Genomic DNA, 25,219 nt, shown 5'->3' with positions numbered 1-25,219 from the left:
TCTGGTTATTCTGGCTAGTCAGTCTTCAAGTTTGTTCCGTTTGCCGATTCGGGGAGTAGTGGTTAAAGCGGCCTCTGTGCAACGGTGATATATTTCTCCCATTATTCCGTAACGCGTCTGTAGATTCTTTGGTTGCAGACCCCTTGATGCAGATTCACTCGGTGGTTCTGGCCTCCATTTGGCGTGAGGTAATGTTCGGGTGACAGTAGCGATAAAACACCACCATCAGACATATGCCGATCAAAAACGTGACGGTCGGGAAGGAACTTAATAAGTACGTCCACAAAATCGAACGCTTGATCGTTGCGTTGCGTACGAACATTGCGTACAGTACGCCACACACAACCGTTTCGAGAAAGCAGACCGCGTAAAACAGCGTGTAGCGTAGCCGTGTCGGTCCTTCGTGCAGTGGAATATAGTTGAAGATGAACACGGTCCCGAAGGCACAGGAGAGTAGGCTGCGTTGTGCGATGGAGTCACCGCAGAAGCGTGGACGTTCGTAGCAAAACACCCAAATCGCCATCAGGACGGCATGCGCGGCACATCCTAACGCGGTGTAGATCGGGAACACGCTCGCGACCGTCGCGATGGCAAGTACGCGCGCCACCGTCACGGAAAACTGCCACGCGATGTGTACGATCGTACCGGACCAGGGGATGTGACGTTTGTCGAGACGGGCGAAGCGCACACACCGATAATGGGACGCCATGCACCACGCGATACTACCCATCGCGCTGATGATTGATAGCATCTGCAGCACGGTGACGGGTCCGGTTGATAGAACGATGGTGAGCTGAAGGATCTTCTGCAGCGTCACCTCAAGCAGACACTCGAAGATACGCAACAGCGCAACATCACTGTCCTCCTGCACCAACAGCTCGTAAGCGCGCTTCTGACCGGTCCAATCTTGGCGCCGTTTCGCGGCATAGCATGCCCACGATAGTCGCAACGAGTGCCAGTAGCGGCAGAAAAACGGCATCACCACGATGCAGAGTAGCGTACTGCAGCAGGGCTCCCGTTCCCGGCGCTTCCGACGCGTATCGTCCAAATACATCAGCAGGCTTAGCAGGGTGGTAATGATGGCGGGAATGAATAGCCCGATTAGCGTTAGTCCAAAGTAAACCTTGCGGTCCAGCCGGTAGTATTCGTAGGAAAGTAGCAGCGTCAGGCTGATGCTGATCAGACGAAACAGGATAGAGATGAAGGTGAGCAGAATATCCAACCGGGTCACCTCGTGGCTTGGTTCGTCCGTCCGCGTCAGATAATCGAGCTGTTGCCCGACCATCGTCGACAACTTCGAACCGTCCGTCTCGGATGCCCGCAGTGCTTCGGCCTGCACCGGGGACGTCATCGTGCCCACCCGATCGTTCCGAACCGAATGGATGCGCGCTAGAAATGAAACCAGACACAAAATTCACATCAGCCAAAGTTCCTACAAGAAGTTCACCTTTCGTTAGTACCTTTCGACAAACTAATCTATTGCGCTAATTACATGAAATGAGTAACAATTCACAGCAGCAAGCAGGCAAACAACAACAAAAGCCAGAGTCCTTGACGTGAATGTCATTTTGGGTGTGTTTGTTTGTCAACCCGGTTAAAAGGAAATTACGTTTTCAAAGGCACGGATAATACGACTCGATGAACAAACGGTCGGATTAGAGCCGATTCATTCCATTTCAAATAAATATTCTGCCTTGCTACATTATAGCGATATATTGGCCTTTTTAAGAACATTCTTCTTGTTAGTTGATATTTTCAACTGCACAAAGTTCTTCGTTGAACAACCAACAAACCTTAACTTTTTGGTAGAAGAGTCATTTGATTTCTTTTTTCAATATACTAACTAAACTCATTTTAACTTCACGCACAGATCACAGATGCACTCGCAGGTCGTTAGGATTTACTAACTAACGTGATTTTACCAATTTACGCTCGTTTATAAGCTTCCGAAACAGATCTATGGCATGCTGTAAACTGTTTCACATACCGTAAATGGTTGAGAACAAATGCCGCTTTTGGTTTAGAAGGACAACAACTGACGTGAAAGGCATTGAGGAAATGCTGTAAAGAATTCCCATGTATGCTCGACGGTGCAGCACACCGTTAGGCTTTGGATGTACCTCATTTCTAGATAACAATTGTTTGAAGGAGAACACTTTGTAAGTGTCGTTACGGGTGGCCTTGACTTAAAGCTCCCTTGAGGAATTCTTTGAGGATCATATTTGGAATAGATATTTCAAACCACTATTTGAGATGAATTGTAGTTTGCGCATTTAACTCTTTCCTTCCCAAGCTAGTAGGCGATACTATTCTTAGAGTTATTATCAGGAGAATGATGTTTGCAAAGAAAGCCAACACTTGCTTACGCAACATCAGCCCTCCTTATTGGGAGAACAATTTTTATAAATATGATTCAAAGTCAACACGCTTACCGCCAACGGACAACATAATTAACTTCACCGTGGGGGTGATATAGGTAAGCAGCAGACAACACAACAGCAGAAAAGATACGGCAAAAGCAAACATCAGCCGAGGCTGGGGTTTTGGAATACTCAAGCTTAGGGTTGGGCCTGGATCGATAAGCAACCGCTTGTAATGCGGTCCTCTTCCGTTGGCGAACGAGCCCGAGCTGGAGCATTCTTACCGCGAAAGTCGTTGCCTTCGGTGCGGTATTTTTGTAAGGAAGTCTTTGTAAGCTGCCACGAGCAATAACCAAAGTGTCGTTTCGAACGGTTTGTTGGAATGTTGTCCGTCGAGTGCATCATCCGTTGTGGTTTTTGCTGAAGATATTTGGTCTAGAAATAGAGTATGATGGTGAAGCGAATGTGAACGCTATTACGCGATGGACATGGACACATCATCTTGCCTGATGAAAACGTTTATTTCATCTCAGCCGTTCAGTGAAGTGCGATAAGGCATATCAATTTGAAGATCGTTTCATTTTTTCTATTGCTTTCTCAGGACTGTCAAACGAGGACTTACGAATGTGCATAATTTAGCACTTTTATTTAGATATATCATGTTGAAAGGTGCTTCTAGGTGAGGTGCATATTCAAAAGAAACAATAGAAGTGTGTCAACAATCGTGTAAAATAACGTGAACCTGTTTCTAAGCATTAAATTTCCCTCCTGGTACCTTTGACACCCCTGAGTTATATTAAAACAAGTGCTGCGTAGAGCGATCTGTCAAATTGGATCAGACAGGTTGTTTTGGTTTTATATTTTATGTAAATTCAATTCGCTGCAATCAAAGCAATTTGGGTTGGGGATATTGGACCGAAAAATAAACACTGAGACTACAATCAAAGCAACCTGCTTTACCGATACGCCAGTACTCGTCATATCTTTTAAATACATCCCGCAGGAGAAGTAAGTAAAAGAAATGCAAAAGGTAGCAATTTAACAAAGAGAATGTTTCGGTTTCGAGAACTCTCTGTATGGCAAACTAATGGTAACGCGTTATCCATTTTTAGCTCGGCCTGTGAAATGACGTCGTCATACGTTCCGTTTCGCTCACCTTGCTGCTACTACTTCCGGCTGTGATGCAGCATTAGAAAGTTTCATTTTATTTCAGAATCACTACCGGCAAAAGAATTGCTTCTACAGGAACAAACACACACCTCTGCTGTTTGTTATCACCTGTTCATCTGTTTACGGTAAGAAATTGATGGCAAAGCGATCCAATAACCGTTCTGCGATTGGTAATAAAATTAGCATCAGTTAGCGCGCGTGCAGATGCGATAAATTGGCACGCGACAACAACGTGTAGTGCTGCGCTAATTGCAGGATGTTTACCTTTGTTTAAAGGTGTGCATTCAACCCTTTTTATATTGCCTTAACGATCGTAATTTACTACTAGTAATGGCAAACAGACGAAAACGACAATGGTGTCAGTCGGATGTTATTATACAACTAACCGTTATTAGCAAGGAAAGTGTTATTTATTGTTTTATTAGCTACAACGGTCCGGTTATAGGTCACGCAATAAAACTACGAGGTGCAGGCAAACTGGTTTTATTCCCGACAGTATGATACTTGTATAATCATGGTGGGAGATTTTCCCCACCTACGTTAATCCTACGGATTCATTCATCCCTATTAATGGTAATCTGAGAATTATAAACTAGGATAGCTACTGGTAAAATTAACTATGTTCAATTAACCTAAACAATCGAATGCTTGTAGCACTAGGATAATTTCATCAGAACAAAAATTCTTACATACAATGTACTTCTGAATCTTAGGTGATTTATAGATCTATAAGGATTTATGAATCTTTGGGGATTCATAAATCTAATTAGTTTCATGATTATTTTGAAATTAAAGTTTCATATCTACTCTGCTAAAAAGATTCATAATACACAACATTAGTACAGACTAATTAAGGAGTTGTTCAGCTCTCTTTGCCGGTTTGCTTGGCGACTTGGCCGATAATATTATAACTGCTATCTCAGTGATCTTGGATTGTCATTTTTGGTTATTCTTGATCTTTAATTATTCGCTGCTGAATAGTTAGTCTAACTTACGTCGAAACGGTCTGAATAGCATTTGGTCCTAATCATCCTTTTACCCATTTTAGACACTTGTGATGGGACACGCGCAAAGAAATGTGGCCGTTTTGCTGCTTGTGCTAGGTGTCACCGTTCCGGAATGGTCACTGCAGGTCGCAGGCCGCATTGTCGGTGATAACGTTGCTGGTTCGAATGTGTTGTACACCGATATACCACCGCTACTGTCCCATGTAGCTGACCAGACGACTCCGATGCATATGGCCGTTGGTGAGCCACCAATTTCCGTCGGAATTCTCGAAGGGGCTGCAGGTGTTTCGAAACCAACCAATTTGCCCAATATCGACCACCAACCGGGAAGTGACGGCAATGGAGCTACAGAACCATCTGCTACGGTTCCGATGGCATCCAGTAGCTCACCGGTCTCATCTTCCGTACCGATCGGTGGTTCTGGTGTGACCCTTTCCTCGAGCGGTGGATCAACAACCAGCACCAGTACGGTCGCGGTCACGACCTCATCCACCGTGCCACCGACCACTACGTCCAGCACGTCTAGTACGATCACGACCCAAACGTCCACTACGACAACTTCCACTAGCGCACCGAATGCTGTTGGTGTTCCGCCAGCCACCTCCACATCAAGCAATTCGCGCACCGTTCCAGCCACACCGTCAATCGAATGTTACCACGCGCAACCCGAACTCTGCGCGGAAAGAAGGAGTGGCGATTGTGAGTGTAGTATCGATCCGCTCGTACCAGCCGCCCTGTACTGTTGCAACGTAACAGACATTAACAAAGCGATCGGGTGTGTCACAAACGCACCGGAAACGGCCAGCTGGAAGTATCTACATATGCGCAATGTGACCGTGCGCGAGCTGGCACTGAATGTGTCGAATCGGTACATCAAGACGCTACTATCGCTCGCCATTACCGACGGCACGATACAGCGCATTAGCACATCGTTTGCCCGGTTCTCATCGCCCGTCTGCCTTAATGTGTCCAACAACAACATTAGTGAAATAGAGCCACGCGCTTTTCGCGAGCTGCGTAACCTCACCATGCTTGATCTTTCGTACAACAATCTGTCCACCATACCGTCCACAAACGGGAAGTTCCGGCTCGATATACGGTAAGGTTGTCGGGTTTATTGGGGTTGTGTGTTTTAGCTAATGTTTCGCTTTCCACAGTGGTAACGTTGGGATGCTGTGTAAATCGCTGCTGGAATCGCTTAAAAGTGGAGTCAAGTTTAAGGATCCGGAATCAACCTTCTGCCTAACGAACCGCACCTTCAACTGGTTTAACTCGACGGACAGTTTGCCGCTGCATCAGCTCGAAACGATACAGCGCGTGCAGGACGAATGTCCGGAGAACTGTACCTGCGAGCTGGATAGGTTAAACTTCGATCTGAATAATACGGAACGTAAAACGATCACCACGCGTGTCGCCTGTACCGGGCTCGGGCTGACCAAGTTCCCCGATCGACTACCAGCCGGGACGGTAACGCTCAACATCTCCAACAACAATGTAAATTACTGCGTTCCTTGTGAGATTTTAGCGGTTTAATTAGGAGTTTTGCTAATCATTTCACCGCTCCACCGTAGATAACCAGCCTGGAGGCGTTAAATACACCGCCGTACCAGTCACTGCTCCGTCTGCACGCGGACGACAACCAAATCAGCTCGCTGAGCGACCTGGAGGGTATGGATTTTATCTCCCGCTTCACGCTGTTCTCGATCCGGCGCAACAAGCTAAAGACCGTCCAATCGTACATCTTCACCAAATCGCTCGATCTCGGCTCGTACATCTTTCTCGAGGGTAACCCGATGACGTGCGACTGTAACGCGGCGAAGGGTTTTAAAAATTGGCTGCTCAGCCGCAAGGCGCAGGTACCCGACCACGAGGACATCTTCTGCGAGGGCAACACCAACCTGCCGCAGCTGGTGACGATACAGGAGAGCAAGCTGTGCCAGTCCCAGCACGACTGGACCGACTACATCTACTATCTGATTGCGACCGAGATACTGCTGCTGCTGGCACTCGTCTGCAAGGTGTCGTACGACTACTGGGTGTTCAAGACCGCCGGCTACCTACCGTGGCCGGCCAACAAGATGCCCAAGCTGCCGTGCGATTGTTTGTGCGAGTAGGTAAACCTGGCCGAGCACAATTCAATGAAAGCGGTGTCGAATGTTTATAGACCGATGTTGTTTAAAAACTCTCTTTCAAATGTTTCTCTCATCAACTGTGATAAAGAAAACACACAAAATGGGGTTTTCTGCGGGCGATGCCTATACGTAACCCCCTTTTTATCCCTCTTTGCTACGCCTATTTTCGATATTAGTATGCGTCGTAATAAGTTTAAAAAAAACCATACATCCGTCTTTAAACGAAATATATTAGCATGATATATTCTCATTTCAAGTATAACTAAAGTTTAGCTAAGCTTAAGTGATATTGCACGTGCCTTTCTCATTTGATCGAAGGATGCAAAAATATAGAACAAAGTAATATGTAACTTGACATGTAGTTGTTGTGTTGCAGTGTTACTGCTCAAAACATCTTCGATTTCCATGGAGTTAGCTCCGAATGTCTATTCTAGTGAACTTCAATCAGTAAGAACATTCAGAAAGCATAAACCAATCTCGCGAACGTATACGTAAGCTTACATCTGAAGTTGCTAGAAGTTTTACTAGAATTTTTATATGTTTTTTTTTGCTGCAGAAGGTCTGACCTACTCTTTCAAAAGCTCTCGAAGATTTAATTTATCGTTAGTAACATTTCGTAATGCCCCGTCTTCATTAACCTTGAAAAAATGGTTTCTTTCAAAAGCTAAGCTTCATTCTTGAGTTACTTTGTATTTCTCTGAAACATAAAGTTCAATAATATCTGCCACTGTTTATTGCAAAGAGTGCTTTAGCTGTAAACAACAAAAGATTCGCATACTTTGTTCGCACAAGTGTAGCAGTTAAAATGCTTCATCCTTTAACGACATCTTGCGGTTGCGAGTTGGGCGTTTTGGAAGGGGGCCGTAAGTACATCTAGCTTTGCCTACCCTGCCTTGGTCCCCACAGGTAAACTTGGTTCGTTCCGGCTTTATAAACTATCTTATCTAATCCTAATCAAACCAAACTCCTAATCTAATACGCTAGTATGGGCAGAATGGTGCCGCTGGGTACGGTGCCCTCCCGGGCAGGGCGTACGGTGCCGGGTTCACCACCCGGCAGATGTCCTTGTAGTCGCGTCCCTTCGCCTGCCGCTTGTGACCGGAGGTGGCCGTTGCACGGTGATGACCACCGTACCCGGTGCCGGTGCTGCTGCTACCACCGCCTCCACCATAGTAACCGTACTGGTTGCCACCGTAACCGCCGCCGGAGTAGGTCGGTTGATAGGCGGCAAATCCGAACAGCTTGTCGAGCATGACCGGTGACGATTGGCAGGGTGTGGGACACTGTAGTAGCGTCACCAGTACGACCAGCATGGCCATCACCACCAACCTCCTGACTGAGGTGACCGTGTACATTTTGTGTGAATATAAAGGTAGTTCCGACCTTCCGATCAACACTAGCAGCAAGCTAACCGTACGGAGGCTTGTCAGTTACGGTTGTTTAGCGACGGCTTCACACCCTTGGTTCACGACCGTTGTCGATGGAAGGTAACACACCTCACACACCTGTGCACGACGACGAATTGCTGTATCGTACTGTTGTTTCTTTTTTATCACAGCCGCACGCTAAACATCCGAGCAAAGCTTTTTATATTTTTTGCGGTTGATCTGGCGGTTGATCGTCAAGCGAGCAGAAAACACAGAAGCCGTAAAAACAACTCGAAGGGCGCTAATTTGAAATAGCTTTGATTGCAGTAGGAAACACACCAACAGCAGCAGCACGGAATGGTGTAATAAAGCTGATTTTCACGCTTTGTTTTTGATCGCTCTCGTCACCAAACAAATCGTTCTGAATGCTGGGCCCGGTTGTTGGTTCACAGTCTACTTCAGTTTGTTCTTCTAATCGCACGAACTATAGACGTTACTCTGCACGAATGAACCGTTGTGGCGGTGTGCTTTTATAGGGATGTGATGATCAAGTGGATGCCTCTCTCTATCACAACACAATCTCTCTCTCTCTCTCTCCGAATGGCTGCGCTCGCAGCAGAATTGGAGACCGCGCGGTGGAGAATCCCGGCACGATCCTTTTGGGGCAGAGTTCGCACACGCTTTACCAGTAGGTGCGTCACAGCATCAGACGTTGCTCTTGTTTCTTGCGTGCGGTGACGATTTGCGTCGCAATGACCTTGAGTCGCGAACAGTGCAGTGACCAGGGAGTTACCCGACGCACTTTGCCAGAGGTCGACACCGCTACAACCGTGCAGAGACGCCGTTAGGATCAGGTTTTTCTTAATTCTATCCTTCTCTTGCTGGTTCTACCTCATCTCTGCAGCATGCCATTTTCACTCGTTTGCTTTAATTCCTCCAATCAGCTGTTCTTGCGAGTGCGTTTCGTTCGACTTCTGGGATGCAGAGTCACACCTGCGTCGACCTGTCCCGGAAGTTGTAATCTTCACTTCCGCACACCTCGATCAGGTTCTATCTCTTCACCATGTGGTGATGACTCTTGAAAGCAAATTCTTGAGTACAAATTCACCCACACTGCACCTGCATCTGTTTGAAACGCTTTCGTAGCTGCAGCAGCCAAGATGGTTTGATTCCGGAGCCGATACACAGACAAAAACAAGCCGCGAGCGCGCGTACTTCAATTCATCAACGCAATGGGCAGAAATAAGGGTTCCGTGCCAAACCAGCCACCAACCGAAACTGGCACTGGCCCCGTAAGCTGGTTCACGAGGAAATGGCGTGTCGGCAAACAGGGACGCGGTGGGAGACCCAAGACCAGCATACACACACACACAGAGTGGCATGAGGAAATGCACCGTTCGGTTGGTTGCATCGCACACGCGGCGGGGGCCCGTACGCGCGGAATGCCATTTCATTCGTTCGCCATAATGTGCCCCTTTAGCTGGAACCCCACCGTTTGTTGCTTCTTGGGGTTTGCCATTTTCCTTTTTGTTTTTGGTTGATGTTTCTACTTTGCCCAGATAGCTTTTTTTTCCATTTCCAGCCCACTAATGGTGAACTTCGTAAAGGGTTTCTGGTATTGCGGATCATGCTGGAGGAAGAAAGGCAGTTTTGGTGATAACTTCGGTGACTTCACCAATGTAACAGAGTCTTTGAGATGTTACTCAAATGGACAATGTGAGATGTTCATCCGGATTTCAGTGGGAACTTTGCCCCAAGGAATTAGTAAGGTGATTAGAATATTAGACAATACACTGCCTTACAAAGACACCTTCCATGTACACCTGTCATTCAGCTCATTGGATCAGGTGAGTCACCTCAGGTCATATACATACAAGTACATTGTCCAATTGAGAAGGGAATTACTGAAGGATATCGGGGATATTCCTAAATATCTATGTGACGTCTAGTTGTATGAATGATTCATACTGAAATGAATCTTCCTTCCTCTCTCGTAAAGAGAACTACATTGTCCAGTTGAGATTTGTACTCAGGTCTGCGTGTTGATGAGTCGTGCATTATGGAATTACTGAAGGATCTCGGGGATATTCCTAGATCTCTACATCTACTTCATACTTAAATGAATCATTGCAGTAGGACGTAGAGATCCTTTACTGGGTGCAATTCGTGCTTTTATCTCTCCTTATGTCCAATTGATTTTTCCTTCTTGTCTAAGTTGTCTTTTCTCAGACCTAAATTAGACTTCAGCATTAGGTTTAGGTTAGTTACATAAGTTCATATTGTCAAATCATTTCGGCAAACAATAATTGATAGAATTCTTAATCGAAACTCCCAATATCTGGAGGGAATCTCCATTTCTGTTATGAATCAATTAAAACACTCCACCATTGAAATTATTGTTAAACACAGCGAGCTGTACACAACATTGGCGATCGTAACTGGTGTTGAAAACAACAAATCGGAACATAAACAGCACACACAAAAACATAAACAACAAAAACATACCGTCCACCAGCCACCATGAAGATGATGTTGTTGATCGAGGATGAGAGTGATAAGTAGACGGTAATGTTCAACAACCTGCCCTTGAAACCGTTCATCTCGGCTCGCCGCCGGAAATGATAACACGCGGCTCAAGTAAAAGAGAAAGGGATTTCACACACGCCACAACAGCGTGTTTCCTCTCCTCTCCCCCCTGGTCAAGTGGAAATCTTTCCAACCGGAACAGGTGCAAAATAGCGGTGCAGCATAATGGTGCATGGTTCGCGGTTGTGGGAACTCGGAAAGGACTACTCCCCTCCCATCTTAGGCACTAAACATCCGAAAAATGAGTCGCATTGCACGCACGCTGTTACTGCGTTTTGGTCACGCTATTTTACTGATGACTTCCGAGTGGAGCTGATGTTTTTGCTGTTTTCATCCGCCCCGGAGAGTTCCAGAGAGCACTGAGTGACCAGTCCTTGACTTTTACTGCTAGCGGTTTAATAAACACGACAAATAAAATAATCGCACCGCATAATAGAACGGCCACAGATACTGCTGTCGATCGTCTTTTCAAAATGACGCTGGTCAGTTGAACGAACGACCAGCTGTTTCACGGTCACCGTTTCGGTGCGCATCACCCTCTGACCTGCATGATAGTGTGATGCTGGGCAACATCCAGCAGTGGCTGCCAAAGTAATGCACCATCTTGACCAGATTACGACCGACGGTAACTGATGCAGCTCCGTAAGCGTTCGCATTACCAACATGGGCACTGGGCGATTTTCCTTTCGCCCTTTTCGGTACCGGGCGGTCTAAAAATAGCGTAACCGACGCGAAGGAGGGTTGGTGAGGCTAAACTAGTATAAGGCCTGTGCCATCGTATCCATGCTGCCGACGCGCACAAGCGAAAGGGCGCACTTGCACGTGCACGAATCATTGTGAGAGTGCATTAACAAAAACGAAGAAGAAAAAAAGAATATATAAATCAAAACGGAAACCGGTTCCCAATTCGTTAGCTAATGCTCATGCGTCCCCGTAACGTGGATAGGCTTTATGGTTAGGTCGTCCGCACGGTGTCTACGATACCGGTGCTACCGGTCACAGCCGAGTCGGTACGAGCCCCTCAGGGTGCATTGTAAACAGCATTAAAACTCGCCGCGTAATGTACATTCTAATAGCGCCTGCCCGAACCTCCGACTCCCGACAAAAGGGTGGTTCTTGGGTGCGTCTGGTCTTAATGGCGGAGGTCAACATATTCCAGCATCTAGCGCACGGTTTTGGGGAAGATCTAAGTCGCCTTTACCGCAATCAAACGAGCCAGGCGCAGGAACGTGGTCCTTCGACCGTCGCAACTAGACCAACGGACTCCATATTGCGGTTATGGTAATGTGCGATAGAAAAAATACACATCACAACAAAGGTACCGCACAAGTGGGCGAGAAAAACCAGAACCTGGTAATGCACACGAAACCTCGCCACGCTGTAACAGAAGCAGAGCAAAGTAAATCCTTCATTAAAGCCCACGGTGACGGAGGGCGTTACGTTCATAATTACTGATCTCCTTTTCGGGCTTAGGTTAACGACACACTATGTGGGGCCATTTTTATTACACCGGACTGCGACAGTTGCGGTGCCACCAGATTTGCAACCGCGTGCGGGGGTAAGATGAGATCGCAGGCAAACAGCTAATGATCGGCATTTACGCGCCAACACCGGTAATTAATGGGGCTTGGAAGTTTTGGGAAAGGTAGCACAAACGATTCTAGGACGAGTTTCAGGGTGGTTCGTGTCGTAGACTTGACATCTACACAGTGCGATCTTTGGAAGAGCGTGATAAATGCGAGTGTTCTCGCGCCACAGATCTCGACGCCATTAGATCGTGCCAGGTCGGTCAAGGTTATGTCAACAGCGGAAGAGTGCTCAAAGCAAAAAAAAACCAATGCATCGGGCACCGAGGTGTGTTGGATGGCATGCGCAATCAAGCACATGCTGCAAAGAACCTCAAGACACACGCCGGCACGTACCTTGGGTAGTTCCCGGGATACACCGACTCAGAACAGGGAATCTCAAAATCCCCGCGTCTGTCGGACATTCCCGGCACATAAACGCTCGTCAGAACAGGACATTATGATTCACGGCCAGTAGTCTAACGCCGCCGAACGAACTATAAATTCTGGCACGCCGAGAGTAGAATCCCCCAGGCAGCGCAAAGACAATTCTTCTCGTAACCGGGTCCGGATGACAGGAAGGCATCATGAAATGCCCGTCGCTCTGATCTCGGATGCGCTCGGAGGTTGTGGGAATGGGTTGTGACGCAACACGCGACAGCGAAAGGCACGCGTCCGTTGCATACTGATTGATTGGGTAATAACATATCTCCCCATATGTGCACCGTCTTGAATCGTTAATCGTTCCACAGAACAGTGAATCGTGAAGATGTGGTAATGTTTGCAAATATTCTTGCCTGCTGTTTCCTCGATAGTATAGCGGTAAGTACCCCAGCCTGTTTTGTCTACTGTGTAGCATGTTTTTCCCAGTTTCTTGGATAGCAAGTCTTTCCAGAGGTTTTCGATTAAACTTTATATATGCTGAATAGGCTATTAGGTGCGGAAAATAAAAATAATCACGATCCTCATAAAACTACTTCTTACTAGATACTAGAACCTCTTGAGGTCTTGGTGTGCCATTTGCATGGCATTTACCCGAAGCTGAACAAATAGTCCGGATGTGTTTTGGGCATCGGTTTTGTCTTATCCAAGACCCATCAACCACTCTCTTTTCACATCATTTCTGTGATATTATTCTTGACGAAATTTGCAGACAACAAAAGTCATCTCACACATCCTTATACTCTTGCGATGCGTGATTCATCGCAATCAGATTAAAGATGGGTTTCATTTTTAATGGACATAGCCTATAACACGATAGCAGATTATAGCAAAATAAACAGCTTACGGCTGTTTGCTAATCAATAAAGCAAAACTATTACTCATACTCGTATTAATAAAATATATATAATGGTTCGCGTAGAACCTAAGCTGAGGACAGGATGCAACCACGCAATAAAGCTCGAAATTGTTCACGTTAGCGATTTGTACAACAACAAAAAAAAATATCACCAACACAAACAAAATTCAATGCTATTGGTTTGTAGTGCATCCTAAATAACATCACCTGTACGTAATAATTAATAATTATGGGGAGGTATACACTCAGAAGCTCGAATAAAACAAAAACAGAACGCAAAGATTATTTGCGGGAAAAAGTATGCCCGATATGCAAAAAGGAGTGGTTTCGTAATGTACACACAACACAAGTTGAGGATTTCATAAGCATAGTTTTAGAATGCTTTGATGCAAAATAAAAATATAAAGCAATCTTAGTGCCAATTATGCCATATGTTTGCCATTTGAAGGGAATATATTCATAGAATAGAAGATTTGCTCGTTATGCAAACTTGTTAGAAAGAGTGCACAATATCTTTGGGATTAGGTGTAATAAGAAATGGTGGTAAAGAAAATCATAGAGAAAATCTTAAACTAATCGATCACTCTCAGATTTTCTAGAGACACTGACCACGGATTTGCAAAACGCCATGTGTCGGTATATTAAATAGAAATAACTTCAACCGAGCACACTTTGGGTATGGTGCCCTTTCACGGTTCGGAGAAGGAAATGTGTTTCCCAACAAATGTGAATTGAAAGATAGATAAAGTTATCGGTATAAGCAACTCTGACCTTTCTAAAATGAATTAGTTAAATACATTGAAGTATCTTCGACAATAGTCGATACATTGAATTGAAGTTTCAGATATATACTTCTGAAACTTTGACAAACAATGGCAGAGAATAAACAAACAAAACTTTTTCGAACATTGCTGAGCTGTGTAACTCCCTTATTAAGGTTATTGCTTCTGCTAGTTAAAACATCACGATGGTGAGCCACAGAAGGGCTCAAAATAGATTATCAAAACAAAAGGAAAGAAATATCAAAAATTTAACAAATACTTCCCTGTGAAACTGCTAGAGGATGCGCGGGTTTAGTGCCGGTATACTTACTTCCAGATTTTGATCACTCCATCACGGCTGCTGGATGCGACGAACGTTTGCTTCGCCGTGCGGCACATAAGCAGATCGCTGATAACATCATTGTGACCGTGGGCCGGCATTTCCGGCCCAACGCGATGATCATCATCCGCACGGGTTCCTCGCTCACCGGAGCCAGTGCCTGTGCTGGAACCAGCGCCAATGTTGCTACCGCCGGTTTGCGTGTTGGTATTGTTACCGGCACTACCACTGCCACCTGTATTATTACTGTTGTTGCTATTGTTGCTGTTGGTATTGGCATTATTGTTATTTAGCGGTACGTTGTTGCTGTTGTTGTTACAGTGTATTTCCGAAATTACTTTCGTACCATCGATTAGTCGGGATCTGTGGAAATAGGAGTTACAGGCGAGTTTAAGGCGTAATGCAATTTTTCGGGGTTTGGAAAAAAACATAATAGTACTCACTCGTACGTAACGTTGAGTGGTGCGTAATCCCGTGCTGACGGTACGACGAGGGCACAGTTTTCGATGTTGACCGGATCCCAGTAGCGCAACCGTTGATCGGTACCGCCGGTCAGCAGGAACGGGTGGCCATCGTTAATACCGGGCAGCAGCGCACAGACCGAATGCGACGAAGCGTTACTATTCGAGAGCGGTGGGCTCGAGCTGGCCCAGTACGCCTGCTGCCGGTGACCGGTTTCAATGTTCCACACGTACACCTCACTATTCCCTTGCGAGGCCGACACCAGCCAGGACGATTCCGTCGGATGGTGCGAAACGCGCCGTATGCGAGCATCGTGCGGATGTTTGATCTCCGCGATCGGTAGCTGAAAGCGTAGGTCCCAGCAGACGTGCCGTCCGCTGCTCGTACCGACCGTCAACCACGAGCTGGACGGATCGATACAGAACGTGGTGATGACGCCGCTGCGTAGATCGCTCTGCAGCCGCCAGGCGTAGTCCGGCATGCGGATATCCCAACCGACAAGCGCACCGTACAGTGTCGCGTACACGATCACACTCTGGGCGCCCTGGTCGAGCGGATGCATCTCCACCACGGGGCCATCGTCCGGTCCAATCTCACCGGTCGATGTCGTGGTCGTGGTGGAGTAGCGTGTATCCGCATCAAAGTGGCGTGCCTGCTGCAGTGCCATCTTGCTCGAGTTGGTGTCTATCTTGAGCAGCAGCAGCGTACCGTCCTTGCCCGCCACCGCTAGCGACTGTCCAGCGTCACAGGCGGCCACCGCATGCAGGGGCGTATTGGCATGATACGACTGCCTCGACCGATTCACCGACTGCTGGCCATCGAGCTTGTTACAGTCCCACAACCGTACCGTCCCATCGATCGAGGCACTCGCAAACAGTGAGCCGGTGTGGGGTTTCAGTGCGGCCATCCGACTAACGGCGGCCTTATGTTCGGCCAGATGGGCGACAAGCGTACCGGTGAGGTGCCAACTGGGCGGCAGCGGTGGCATCGTTTGGTTTGATTCGCGTAGTTCCCGCTGCCGCTGGTACGTGGCAAACCGGGTGCGCAACTTCGCTACCAGCGCTTCCATTTCCAGCCGACAATCGGACATGCGCTCCTGGTAGCCGGTCGTCCGCTCGGGGAGACTGTACTCCACCAGGCTGGAGGTGGGTGTGGAATGGTGCACGATTGGCGGAAGGGCGGAAGCTACTGCGGCCATCGGAACGGATGCTCCGGTGGCGGCTACCGTTGGCGCTGGTATTACCGTACCCGCCACGGTAAGCTCGCTAGCGGTCGGTGATGTCGGTGAGGGCGAATGGGAATCAATCGCACTGAGCATATGCTGCCAGTCCTGGGCGCTGTCCGATTCGCTTTTGCGCGATGTGCGTCCACCACCGGAGGGTTTGGTAAGGTCACTGCCGAGTAGCCCGGGCGTTAGCCCATCCATACCGCCACTGCCGCCGCCTGCCCCGTGCCTTACCGATGTTCCCTTCGTGAGGGCGATCGTCGATTCGGTCGCAAGCTGTACCTCGCCCATCACGTCCGGATAGTACTCGAGCACGATCCGTCCGGACGGTTGGTGCGAGTGCCGGATCTCGGCCAGCTTGTAGTGGTGCAGCTTCATCAGGTGCGCACGCATCGCCAGCAGTTGCTCTTCGATCTGCTCCGTCAAACCTTCCGTGGTGAGGCGGCGCAGTAGCTGCTGTATGGCCGGTGCCATCTGCCCATCGCTGTTCGATGTCTGCACCGGTTGGGCCGGTTCCGATTCGGTCGTGCGCTTGCGATTCCTCGCCATCTTTCGCTCGCACAGCACACCGACCAGTGGCGCAATGTCGGGCCCGTACCGCAGCACCGCGTCGTAGATGTTGCGCGGTATCGGTGGCAGCAGGCAGTCGAGCAGCAGCTCCGGACAGGTGATTTCAATGAGTGGAAAGCGCAAATGTACCGCTATCGCGGGTCGCACCTTGCACTGCACATCGATCGCGGTTAGGATGCGGGCGGCGGTCGCAATCAGTTCGACCACCTCGTGCCGGATCCAGAGATTCGGATGGGCGAGATAGCACGCACACTCGTCGATAAACTCGATCGTGCCCTGCTTCTGTATCAAACCGAGCTCAATCAGCATCGTGGTGGCGTGGATTGCTTTCGCAATGACAAACTCCTCCGGATCGGTGAGACCTTGCTGGAGCAGCGGCAGCAGCATCGGTGCACAGTGCCATCCAACGTACGACGCGACACCGACGATGCAGTCGAAAAATGCCCCACGCAAATTCCGATCTTCCTTATCGTTCAGGAACGTGATCATGTGCGACAGGATGACGTCGTTCGCCTTCTGCCGACCGAAGAACACGCACAGCTGCGTAATACCGGACGTCATAAGGGTTTGCTTCACGGCCGACTGTGGGTCGGTCAGTAGCGACAGTACCGTTTGGTGTAACATCTCGTGCAACGCACTGAGCTCGGTCTCGTAATGCGGCGGTGGCATGTTTTCCGACGTGCAGCTGTGCTGTGACTGCTCGAGAAAGCTAACCGCGGTGTCGGCCAGTGTGGCAATGTTCCTTGCGTACGTCATGCGCACGAACGTCGAGCTGTCGGTGGCGAGCGGTGCGATCGCAGGTAATATGTACTCGGGAAACACGTTCGCATCGCTTCGGGGCAGCTTGCGCACCATGCGCAGACAGCGCGTGAGTGTGTTGAGCGAACAGACACGCACCCGGGGTGCTGCATCCTGGGCTAGGTGCAGTATGTACGGCAGAATGCGATCGAGGATCGTTTCCGAGGTGGTGTTTTCGGCGAGGGCTTGCAGGATTTCCAGTGAAAGTAACTTCGAGCGGCAAAAGCTTAACCCCCGGATGCAGGACGTTACGACGCTCGTAATCAGTATCAACCCATCGTCGTCGGATGCTTCATGGCTCATGGCGGCCGTTCGCGATACCCCAAAACCCGGCGACAATCGATCACTTTCCGATGCTTCTAGCGCTGGTTCGACCGTTCGTTCGCGTTCGTTTCCGGTGAGAATTTTAATAATCTGCCCAATATCACTGTGCAAGCGGGAAACTTTCTCATCGGCCGGTACCACCGGTACGGTGGAAAACATCTGCAGGTACGACTGGAGAAAAGAATAGAAATATTCCGGAAAAAGCTTACCGCGGTCCTGGTCCAAGTAGAGTTCGGCTGATTTTCGTTCGCGCGCGTCTAAGCTAAGCATCGATTCGACCAACTCCCGCAATCGTTCGTTCTCGATTCCGTCCAGGTGTTTCTGTACGAGATCCACCTCACCGCGGCGGTAAGCGAGCAGCTGAGAAAATTCAAACGGTGCCGTACCTTCGGTCCACAGCTCCAGCAGTGCACAACCGGCGGAAAAGATATCCATCTCGGGCAGTAGTTGCCCGGCATAGTACTGCCCATCACCGACCAGTGGTCCATCCTTGGGCTGTATAGATTCACCGCTCGACGAGCGGACGAAGCGTTCCGGCGCGATGTAACACGTACGCCGGCGGCTCGTATCGAAGAAGTAGCTATAGTCGGCCGGATTGTCTTCCGGCAGGTAGGTCGGTTTGAACGACGCAAAGTCCGACAGCAGCACCCAATTCCACGAGGTGATCAGTATGTTTTCCAGCTTGATGTCACCGTGGCAAATTTTCTGCTTGTGGCACTGGTGCAACGCGCACAAAATTTGAAACGTGATCCACTTCTTTTCGATCAGCGTTAGGAACGGGCGGGTCGATACGCGATCGTACAGACTGTGCTTCACGTACTGCCGCACGATAAGGCACGATTTTTCCATCGTCTGTGTGACAGGGGAAAGAAAACGGGCAGCTGTGTAAAGGTTGTGAGTAACAGTTGTTGTGCTTAATGGATCTTTTGATAAGAGTTATTCATACGAATCTTCAATTAGGAATTTTTAGTTAACTTTTCGTTAATCGTATGAATCTTCAATATGCAGTTCGTTCTGATAAATTTTTAAAGAATATTCCTGAATAGATCCCTGAATTTTCAAAACGGAATGAATCTCTTTAGATAAATGAATCCTTTGTGATTTATGAATTTCTAAAAAAATTATAAATATAAGCTTCTAAAAAAAGGGTTTTTTTTGGGAATTTATGTAAATTAAAATTAGATTCGTAGTCATTGATTTGGATAGGTTTACCAGCACTTTCTGGAATGGTAAACAGTTGACCGCGTTAGCGAGATGCTTCTTGATGTACTCGATACGGTCGAGGTGTTGCTCCAGCGGTAAGGATGGATCGTGCCGCACAAAGACCTTCACTACCGCTGGACCTTCATCAACCTTCACCTTGGCCACCTTCATAAATCGTGTGCTGCCCATGCTGTAACGTTATTGTAGTGAGATTAACAATTGAATTAACATTAACAAACCAGAAATGGCACGGTTGAGAAGTTACCTTTTCTCAAACTGCAGCTCAAACTCGAACGTCCCCGTGAGGTAATGTTCCACGGGGAAGATTTGTGATGGAGCTAGTGCCACCAGCTGATTGCCCATCGTGACGCCTGTGTTTCACTACCGAAAAGATCGATCAACACGCTACGACGCAGCTACGAAAGTTTATTGTTGAAGAAGGTTGAATGATGTCCTAACCACCCGCACCCGTTGGCCTAATTTTGTTTCACCGTTTCACCCCCCCTGTAATTACCCCTTTCTTTTCCTCTGCAATGCTGAGTCAGTGCATCCGCAGCGGACACACTTCTTCTATTTTCTTTTTTTCTCACTTTCTTACCGCACACTGTAGAGGGGTTTGCAAACAGCACACTGTTTGGGGGGCGTGATAAACGGGAGGCTAACATTGGCTTGGGATCGTGCTTTTTTTAAGTTAATATCATTTCACTTTTCGTTGCTTTCACGGTATGAATGTTTGTTTCAGGGGGCGAAGGGAAATGCACACTGCTAGTGCGTGTACATTGTGTTACCAGCTCGTTGTTGTTTTGTTGCTGGCACGAGCAGCCGTTATGACGTTTCGCGGCAGCTTGACAATTGTTTCTATCTTAACATTATTGCACTTTTAATACTATACACCACTTCCATAAATGTTTAAGGAGACAAAAGAAAATGCACACTGCTAATGCGTGTCCATTGTGTTATCGGCTTGTTGTTTTGCTATTGTTGCTGCTGGTACGAGCAGCCGTTTTGACGTTTCGCGGTCATTTGACATTTGAAGGTGCCTAGTGGTGCAACGCATGGGCACACGAGATGTCAGATTTGAGTTGAATTTATTAACGAATTTTGCAACCGTTACCTAAACAGAACATTACTTGGAATAAATATTTTAAAGTTACAGCAAATAACGCTTTTAGGTAACGATTAAAACATGAAAAATATCTGTGGTGCTCAGGACATTCTAAATGTTGTTTATGTTTAGGCTACTTTAAATAGCAAGTTTCTTTTCCAAGCAAATGGAAATTTAGGAACTCCGGATCAAAGCAATCAAGAATTAAAGATCAAATTTCGTGTATTTAATGTTTTCGACAGTGGGTTATTGATTACAATATCCTTCGTACATATAAAATACTAAGCTACTAGCTACTGGACTGATTGATGCTTTGCAATAAACATTATCGACTAGATTGCAATTGCTCTTTCGTTTTGTGGCTTTTAGTGGCTGTTTTAGTTGAGTGATTCAGCTGTCCATTTCTAGTATTCAAGTTGCGCCAGTAGTTCCTGCTCTTCCGGGGATAGCTCAAACTGCTCGTTGTTCGCATCGGCCATTGCCAGCAGCTGGGCCTGCAGTTCCTGCACCTCTTGCGTGCAGAGCCGCCGTTGTGTCATGGCACAGTTGCGGTACTCCCGCAGCAGATGGGTTTCCCATAAAAAGTCCGCACAGTTGTCCAGCTCTGACTGGCAACGGACGTACAGTGCTACCACCATTGGTTGAAATTCGGCAGGTGTATCTTCCGGGAAGGCGCGGGCGAATGCCGTTGCCAGCAATTGGTTCTGCTGGTCGACGGTACGCTGCTCCAAATTTACGGGACCACCACCACCACCACCACCACCGGTTGAAGGGCGGCCCACATTCGGGTTACCACCGACGGCACCACCGGCTAGGGCCGATTCCTCGGGCTAAGGGAAGAGAGTATGTTAGAACGGTGTCCTGTTGCTGTTGCAGCCGATGGGGCGATGTCAGACAACTTACCTGTTGGGCTACCGCTAGGGCGAATGCCATGATGGCAAAAATGGCCAGGGAGCTATTCATTATGTCACGCAGAGTGTTTGGTCAGGTATGTGCAGCAGTAGCTCGCAGACCGGCAATACATATACCCCGGGCCGAGTTGTTTATCAGATGCCATGGAAAGTGCCCGGTTAGCCCTCGGCTGTATGCCGAGGGTGTTAGAATGTTTGCGGGCGCATTATCGCTGGCGGTTATCGGAACGTTACTTCCGCACCGTTCCGTTTGTTGCCATCTTTCACGGTGTTGATTATTTGATGAGCTGTTGCTATGTTGTCAGTGGGAGTGTTTTTTCCCCCCCACAGATCACCTGTATCTAAGACGCTGCAGTCGATTAGTGATAAAGGAAAGGGGCACAGCTGAGCATTAGGTCGTCTGTCAATAGTAACAGTGCTGCTTCTTGCTTGGATAGGCGTGCTAAAATATTCATCCGGACATGCCAAGAGAATAATATGTGTACACCATAAACTGAAGAAGTCAAACATTGCTTGACAACAATAGTAATCGAGTAGCTATGCGCTTTTCTTGAGGACTGTAGACCATCATGTCTAGTTTTATTTCTAATATGTTGAATAGCTCTTAAACTGTCTGCTTGGGAAGAGAAATTCTAAGGTAGCTAAAAGATTTAAAAAATTGTACAGTGATGTTCCGTAGAGAGCTTCAACCTCATGATATCAGGATGATAATGAGTTCCACCTCTTACCCCGATAATGGCGAATTTATCTCTAGGATATTTAAAAAACCTAAAATACGTATCGAGAATTTAAAGAGTTATCTATAGCGCGACATAATTAAGAGTTTAACATTGCACTTACAAGACGTACAAATCAAAAGTAGAGTGCAACTCACCTTCCGTAAGGTGTTTTTCTTAAGTGCCATAAACCGCGTACCGACGAAGTTTAAATTATGATCGTAATTAATACAATAGATAGCGATAACACCTCAGGCATTTTTTTCCCAAAGAGCGACAAACCGCCCCATGTGGACCAAGTGTTGGGACGGTCACATGGAATGGACCGTGATTCTTCGGTGCATAAGGGTGGAGTTACTATTGTTGCGGAAGAATTCTCCCCATTGCTTAATGTTCCCTTTTCACATCCACGTACAATGGCACGTGTGACAGTGGACTTTCGGAGGCACCGACGCGTCATTCCTAGTGTAAACCGGTCGGAAAGACTAACCCCACCTGAATAAGGTGGCGGTGAGATAAGAGGAGTGCGTAGAACGGAGTAAGGATGGAATGACAAAAGCCACTATATAAACGAGCAGTAAAGAAGTCGTGGCATTTAATTAAGTTTTTGCTCGCCTCGGGAAACTATCTCGGAACTTCTGTCGGATCTTAATTCGCTTACTTTAGATATCGTGTTACTCACGCCTCACTCCCCCTCCGGAGACCACCCACAATTGGCATTTGGTGAGTAAGCTCGCGGTGGACACCAAACACACATACCGCGTTGTACTGCAGCGTGCCGAAGGCGAAAAGAATAGTGCAGGTTGTGCGATAACGAAAAGCAGCGGAAGTGAACTCGCGGGATCTGCGGGTGCGGGGTTTTAAAAGTGCTAGAAAAGTTTAGCAAACAGCGGTGTGACAGCGGGATACCTGTCATCAGCACACAGCGCAAAAGGTTTGAAATTACGAAAGCACCTCGGGAAAATAAAACGAGAATGTTGGGCAAGACGATCCTCTCCGTAGCTGTCATATTTGTGGCAATTTGGACCACTGCAAAGGTATGACTTCCTGTTTCCAACACATCCACAATTGTTTGCGATCAACAACTGACGGTAGAATGCACCGTATTGCAGGCACAGGCACCGAGTGCTGCCGATGGTGGAGCGGGACAAACGTTGGAGGAACAGGCAGCACAACATAAGGCGACGGTATTGTTGGTGCTTGCAAACCGATCCACCAGTCTGCCGGCGGAAAGTGCACCGGCAGTCGCAGTCGTACTGGAGGAGGCTAACCAGCAGCTAGACGCGTGTGCTGCCAGTTTGGAGACGCACCAGCAGATCTGGCAGTACAAAATGTGTGGATCAGCTGTACTGCAGCAGGGACTGGCAGCACTGTCTGCGCTGCAGGCTACCAATGGAGCGGCCCCGAGTGGGACCTTTTAACGTCCTTTCAGGTTATTGCAGTGCTACGAGCTAAGGTGTTGGGGTTATGGGATGAAAATAAAGGTGTTTTGAAGACTCTTTCGTATTTCTACCGACTCTTCCTGTCTTATCTTATACATGTAGTCTCCATGGACAAGAATTCTGCTACTGTCTCCAATATCTGCAATTATGTATGTCATTTACACAACCATTTCATAGTAATCTGAGGTAGTTATGGCGTATAGGTAAATATCGAGCTCAGACAATACTATTATTATAGCAGTATGTGTGATCACTGACATCACTATAGTGGAGAACCTGGAGATCACTAAAAACTCAGAGATCCAGTAATTCCATAAGATACAAGAGCCCAGTAGTTGGAGGATAAAGTGGCTCGGCGGATTAGTTGTTAAGAGCACCTGTTTTACACGACAGAGCTGGAAAACAATCCCATCCGGACTGTACTCCTGTAGCTACCTAGCTATATTAACTGTCCGGTTTTTTAGGTGATGTCAAACAATTCCCAGAAAAAAATGTACCTTTACTTTAAAATGATATAGATTTGATGTAAGTTAAAGCTACTTCAGAAGAAGACATTTATATAGGCCAAAAAACTGCATGATCCCCGGCAGAATGTCTATATAAAATTACCTTACGCTCAAACTCTTACAGGCATTCATTTTTTTACACTCTTCTTCAGTTCTCTGATGGCCAAAAGAAAGTGCCACCATTTTGCCGACGTGAACGAATCAATCATCACGCCTCAGTTGGTCATTCTGGCAGCTATAATTCATTCGCAAAACCCCTCCGAAATGTTCCGAAAACTGCTGCTGGTGTGTGCTGTGATGGTACGGTGGATACGCGTACACTACTAGGCTGAAATATATGGCCCTAACTTTAATTGTACGATACATTGTACTGCCCGAGATCTCTTCAGCACAACAGGCTCCAGTGCCTACGGTTAATGCTCGGTGTACATTTTTCATCTCCTTTTGGTACATTTATGCCTCATATTTACCGCTGTGTGGCAGCTTGATTTGATGTGTTTCTACCTTCTTGTGCCGCTACCCAAATGCGTTGGGAGAACCGGAACAGCAGGTTGCAATGAACAATATTTATATAAACTGCCTGCAATGGTTGGCATCTGCGTTGATGAACTTCGGCAGTGTTTCATGCGGAAAAAATGGATGTGAAAAATCGACGACGGCAGTAAACATAAATTGCCTTTCGATTTTCCATCTCTCACTCCTTTGCCACATCTCGGCTGCTAAGTAACACCGTGTACCGGAGTGGAAGAACTATCCAATGTCCAACCGTGATTGAGAATTGATTAACCTCCTGGTACACCTTGAAGGTGTTGTACTAAGCCCTATTTCACTCTGGAATAACACTGGGACATCTGAAGGTGTTTAACAATACGGTTGTGAGAAGGAAATGCCAACCTAAAACTGATTGAGTGAGTCGTTGAGTGAAACATTTGTTAGAAAAATTACTTCCCAGCGTTCCGAAACCATTGGACGCCATTGTTTGCCTTACTGTTGTGACGTTTTTTTTTTGGGATTGCGGTTATTCTAAAGGCGCTCATTCACTCGGTGCGCTTGGTGCGTTTGATTGCGCTCCTGGGGTGCCCTTTTCTGGTACATCCATTCCTTCATTGTGCTTGGTGAAATTTCTTCCAACTCACAAAAGGCAAGGATGCCATTTGTTTAGCGCACAAATTGGACATCTAAAGCCGTGTGTAATATTTTCCTTTGTAGAGAAAACTTCCACGAAGAAGACGAAAATAAAAAATAATAAGACGAGAAGGAAACATCAGTGTCAGTTTTAATAACGCTTCTGTTACTGCTTACTTGCGCTCGCCTTCGCCATTGTTGGTTATCTGGCAAAGTGTAGCAACTAAAAATGTTATATGACGTA

At 47.2% G+C, this 25,219-nt stretch overlaps 5 protein-coding genes across 7 annotated transcripts; 2 read left to right on the top strand and 3 right to left on the bottom strand.

Moving 5' to 3' along the window:
- Window positions 1-710: 710 nt before the first annotated feature.
- Window positions 711-20,065, bottom strand: LOC128307409 (phosphoinositide 3-kinase regulatory subunit 4). 2 transcript variants are annotated; one of them, XM_053045230.1, is made up of 7 exons: window positions 19,436-20,065; window positions 19,180-19,360; window positions 17,991-18,819; window positions 16,531-17,933; window positions 15,032-16,371; window positions 14,896-14,951; window positions 13,404-14,748 (listed from the first exon to the last, which is right to left on the bottom strand). In XM_053045230.1, exons 1-7 carry the CDS (start codon window positions 19,531-19,533, stop codon window positions 14,576-14,578), a joined length of 4,080 nt encoding a protein of 1,359 aa, XP_052901190.1. In that variant the 5' UTR covers window positions 19,534-20,065; the 3' UTR covers window positions 13,404-14,575. The 2 variants fall into 2 exon arrangements, with proteins under 2 accessions (XP_052901189.1, XP_052901190.1); XM_053045229.1 differs by adding an exon at window positions 711-1,389 and having other exon boundaries at window positions 14,580-14,951; window positions 15,032-17,933.
- Window positions 3,028-7,018, top strand: LOC128307410 (protein halfway). Of its 2 annotated transcripts, XM_053045231.1 has the most exons (5): window positions 3,028-3,368; window positions 3,473-3,655; window positions 4,579-5,636; window positions 5,695-6,031; window positions 6,109-7,018. In XM_053045231.1, exons 3-5 carry the CDS (start codon window positions 4,588-4,590, stop codon window positions 6,649-6,651), a joined length of 1,929 nt encoding a protein of 642 aa, XP_052901191.1. In that variant the 5' UTR covers window positions 3,028-3,368; window positions 3,473-3,655; window positions 4,579-4,587; the 3' UTR covers window positions 6,652-7,018. The 2 variants fall into 2 exon arrangements, with proteins under 2 accessions (XP_052901191.1, XP_052901192.1); XM_053045232.1 differs by lacking the exons at window positions 3,028-3,368; window positions 3,473-3,655 and having other exon boundaries at window positions 4,491-5,636.
- On the bottom strand, window positions 7,259-8,573 carry LOC128307412 (uncharacterized). The gene has a single exon (XM_053045233.1). It carries the CDS (start codon window positions 8,022-8,024, stop codon window positions 7,650-7,652), a length of 375 nt encoding a protein of 124 aa, XP_052901193.1. The 5' UTR covers window positions 8,025-8,573; the 3' UTR covers window positions 7,259-7,649.
- A 369-nt stretch (window positions 20,066-20,434) lies between the features above and the next one.
- On the bottom strand, window positions 20,435-21,258 carry LOC128307261 (uncharacterized). The gene is made up of 2 exons (XM_053045022.1): window positions 21,179-21,258; window positions 20,435-21,105 (listed from the first exon to the last, which is right to left on the bottom strand). Exons 1-2 carry the CDS (start codon window positions 21,236-21,238, stop codon window positions 20,680-20,682), a joined length of 486 nt encoding a protein of 161 aa, XP_052900982.1. The 5' UTR covers window positions 21,239-21,258; the 3' UTR covers window positions 20,435-20,679.
- Window positions 21,259-22,531: 1,273 nt separating this feature from the next.
- On the top strand, window positions 22,532-23,401 carry LOC128307231 (uncharacterized). The gene is made up of 2 exons (XM_053044985.1): window positions 22,532-22,939; window positions 23,015-23,401. The coding sequence occupies exons 1-2, from the start codon at window positions 22,877-22,879 to the stop codon at window positions 23,321-23,323; spliced, it is 372 nt and encodes a 123-aa protein (XP_052900945.1). The 5' UTR covers window positions 22,532-22,876; the 3' UTR covers window positions 23,324-23,401.
- The last annotated feature ends 1,818 nt before the right edge of the window (window positions 23,402-25,219 follow it).

Source organism: Anopheles moucheti, chromosome X (assembly GCF_943734755.1).
Source record: "Anopheles moucheti chromosome X, idAnoMoucSN_F20_07, whole genome shotgun sequence".
In the NCBI taxonomy this organism is placed as follows: domain Eukaryota; kingdom Metazoa; phylum Arthropoda; class Insecta; order Diptera; family Culicidae; genus Anopheles; species Anopheles moucheti.
This window is presented reverse-complemented; position numbering and strand designations above follow the sequence as displayed.

What these genes read in the sequence shown, in the direction of transcription:
- LOC128307410 (XM_053045231.1), top strand. Translation starts at nt 4,588, where the DNA reads ATGGGACACGCGCAAAGAAATGTGGCCGTTTTGCTGCTTGTGCTAGGT. An exon ending in AAGTTCCGGCTCGATATACG is followed by an intron (nt 5,637 to 5,694) that starts GTAAGGTTGTCG and finishes CGCTTTCCACAG; the next exon opens with TGGTAACGTTGGGATGCTGT. An exon ending in TCAACATCTCCAACAACAAT is followed by an intron (nt 6,032 to 6,108) that starts GTAAATTACTGC and finishes GCTCCACCGTAG; the next exon opens with ATAACCAGCCTGGAGGCGTT.
- LOC128307412 (XM_053045233.1), bottom strand. Translation starts at nt 8,024, where the DNA reads ATGTACACGGTCACCTCAGTCAGGAGGTTGGTGGTGATGGCCATGCTG.
- LOC128307409 (XM_053045229.1), bottom strand. Translation starts at nt 19,533, where the DNA reads ATGGGCAATCAGCTGGTGGCACTAGCTCCATCACAAATCTTCCCCGTG. An exon ending in GAGCTGCAGTTTGAGAAAAG is followed by an intron (nt 19,361 to 19,435) that starts GTAACTTCTCAA and finishes ATAACGTTACAG; the next exon opens with CATGGGCAGCACACGATTTA. An exon ending in CCACTCAACGTTACGTACGA is followed by an intron (nt 14,952 to 15,031) that starts GTGAGTACTATT and finishes CTATTTCCACAG; the next exon opens with ATCCCGACTAATCGATGGTA.
- LOC128307261 (XM_053045022.1), bottom strand. Translation starts at nt 21,238, where the DNA reads ATGAATAGCTCCCTGGCCATTTTTGCCATCATGGCATTCGCCCTAGCG. An exon ending in CCCTAGCGGTAGCCCAACAG is followed by an intron (nt 21,106 to 21,178) that starts GTAAGTTGTCTG and finishes CTCTTCCCTTAG; the next exon opens with CCCGAGGAATCGGCCCTAGC.
- LOC128307231 (XM_053044985.1), top strand. Translation starts at nt 22,877, where the DNA reads ATGTTGGGCAAGACGATCCTCTCCGTAGCTGTCATATTTGTGGCAATT. An exon ending in CAATTTGGACCACTGCAAAG is followed by an intron (nt 22,940 to 23,014) that starts GTATGACTTCCT and finishes ACCGTATTGCAG; the next exon opens with GCACAGGCACCGAGTGCTGC.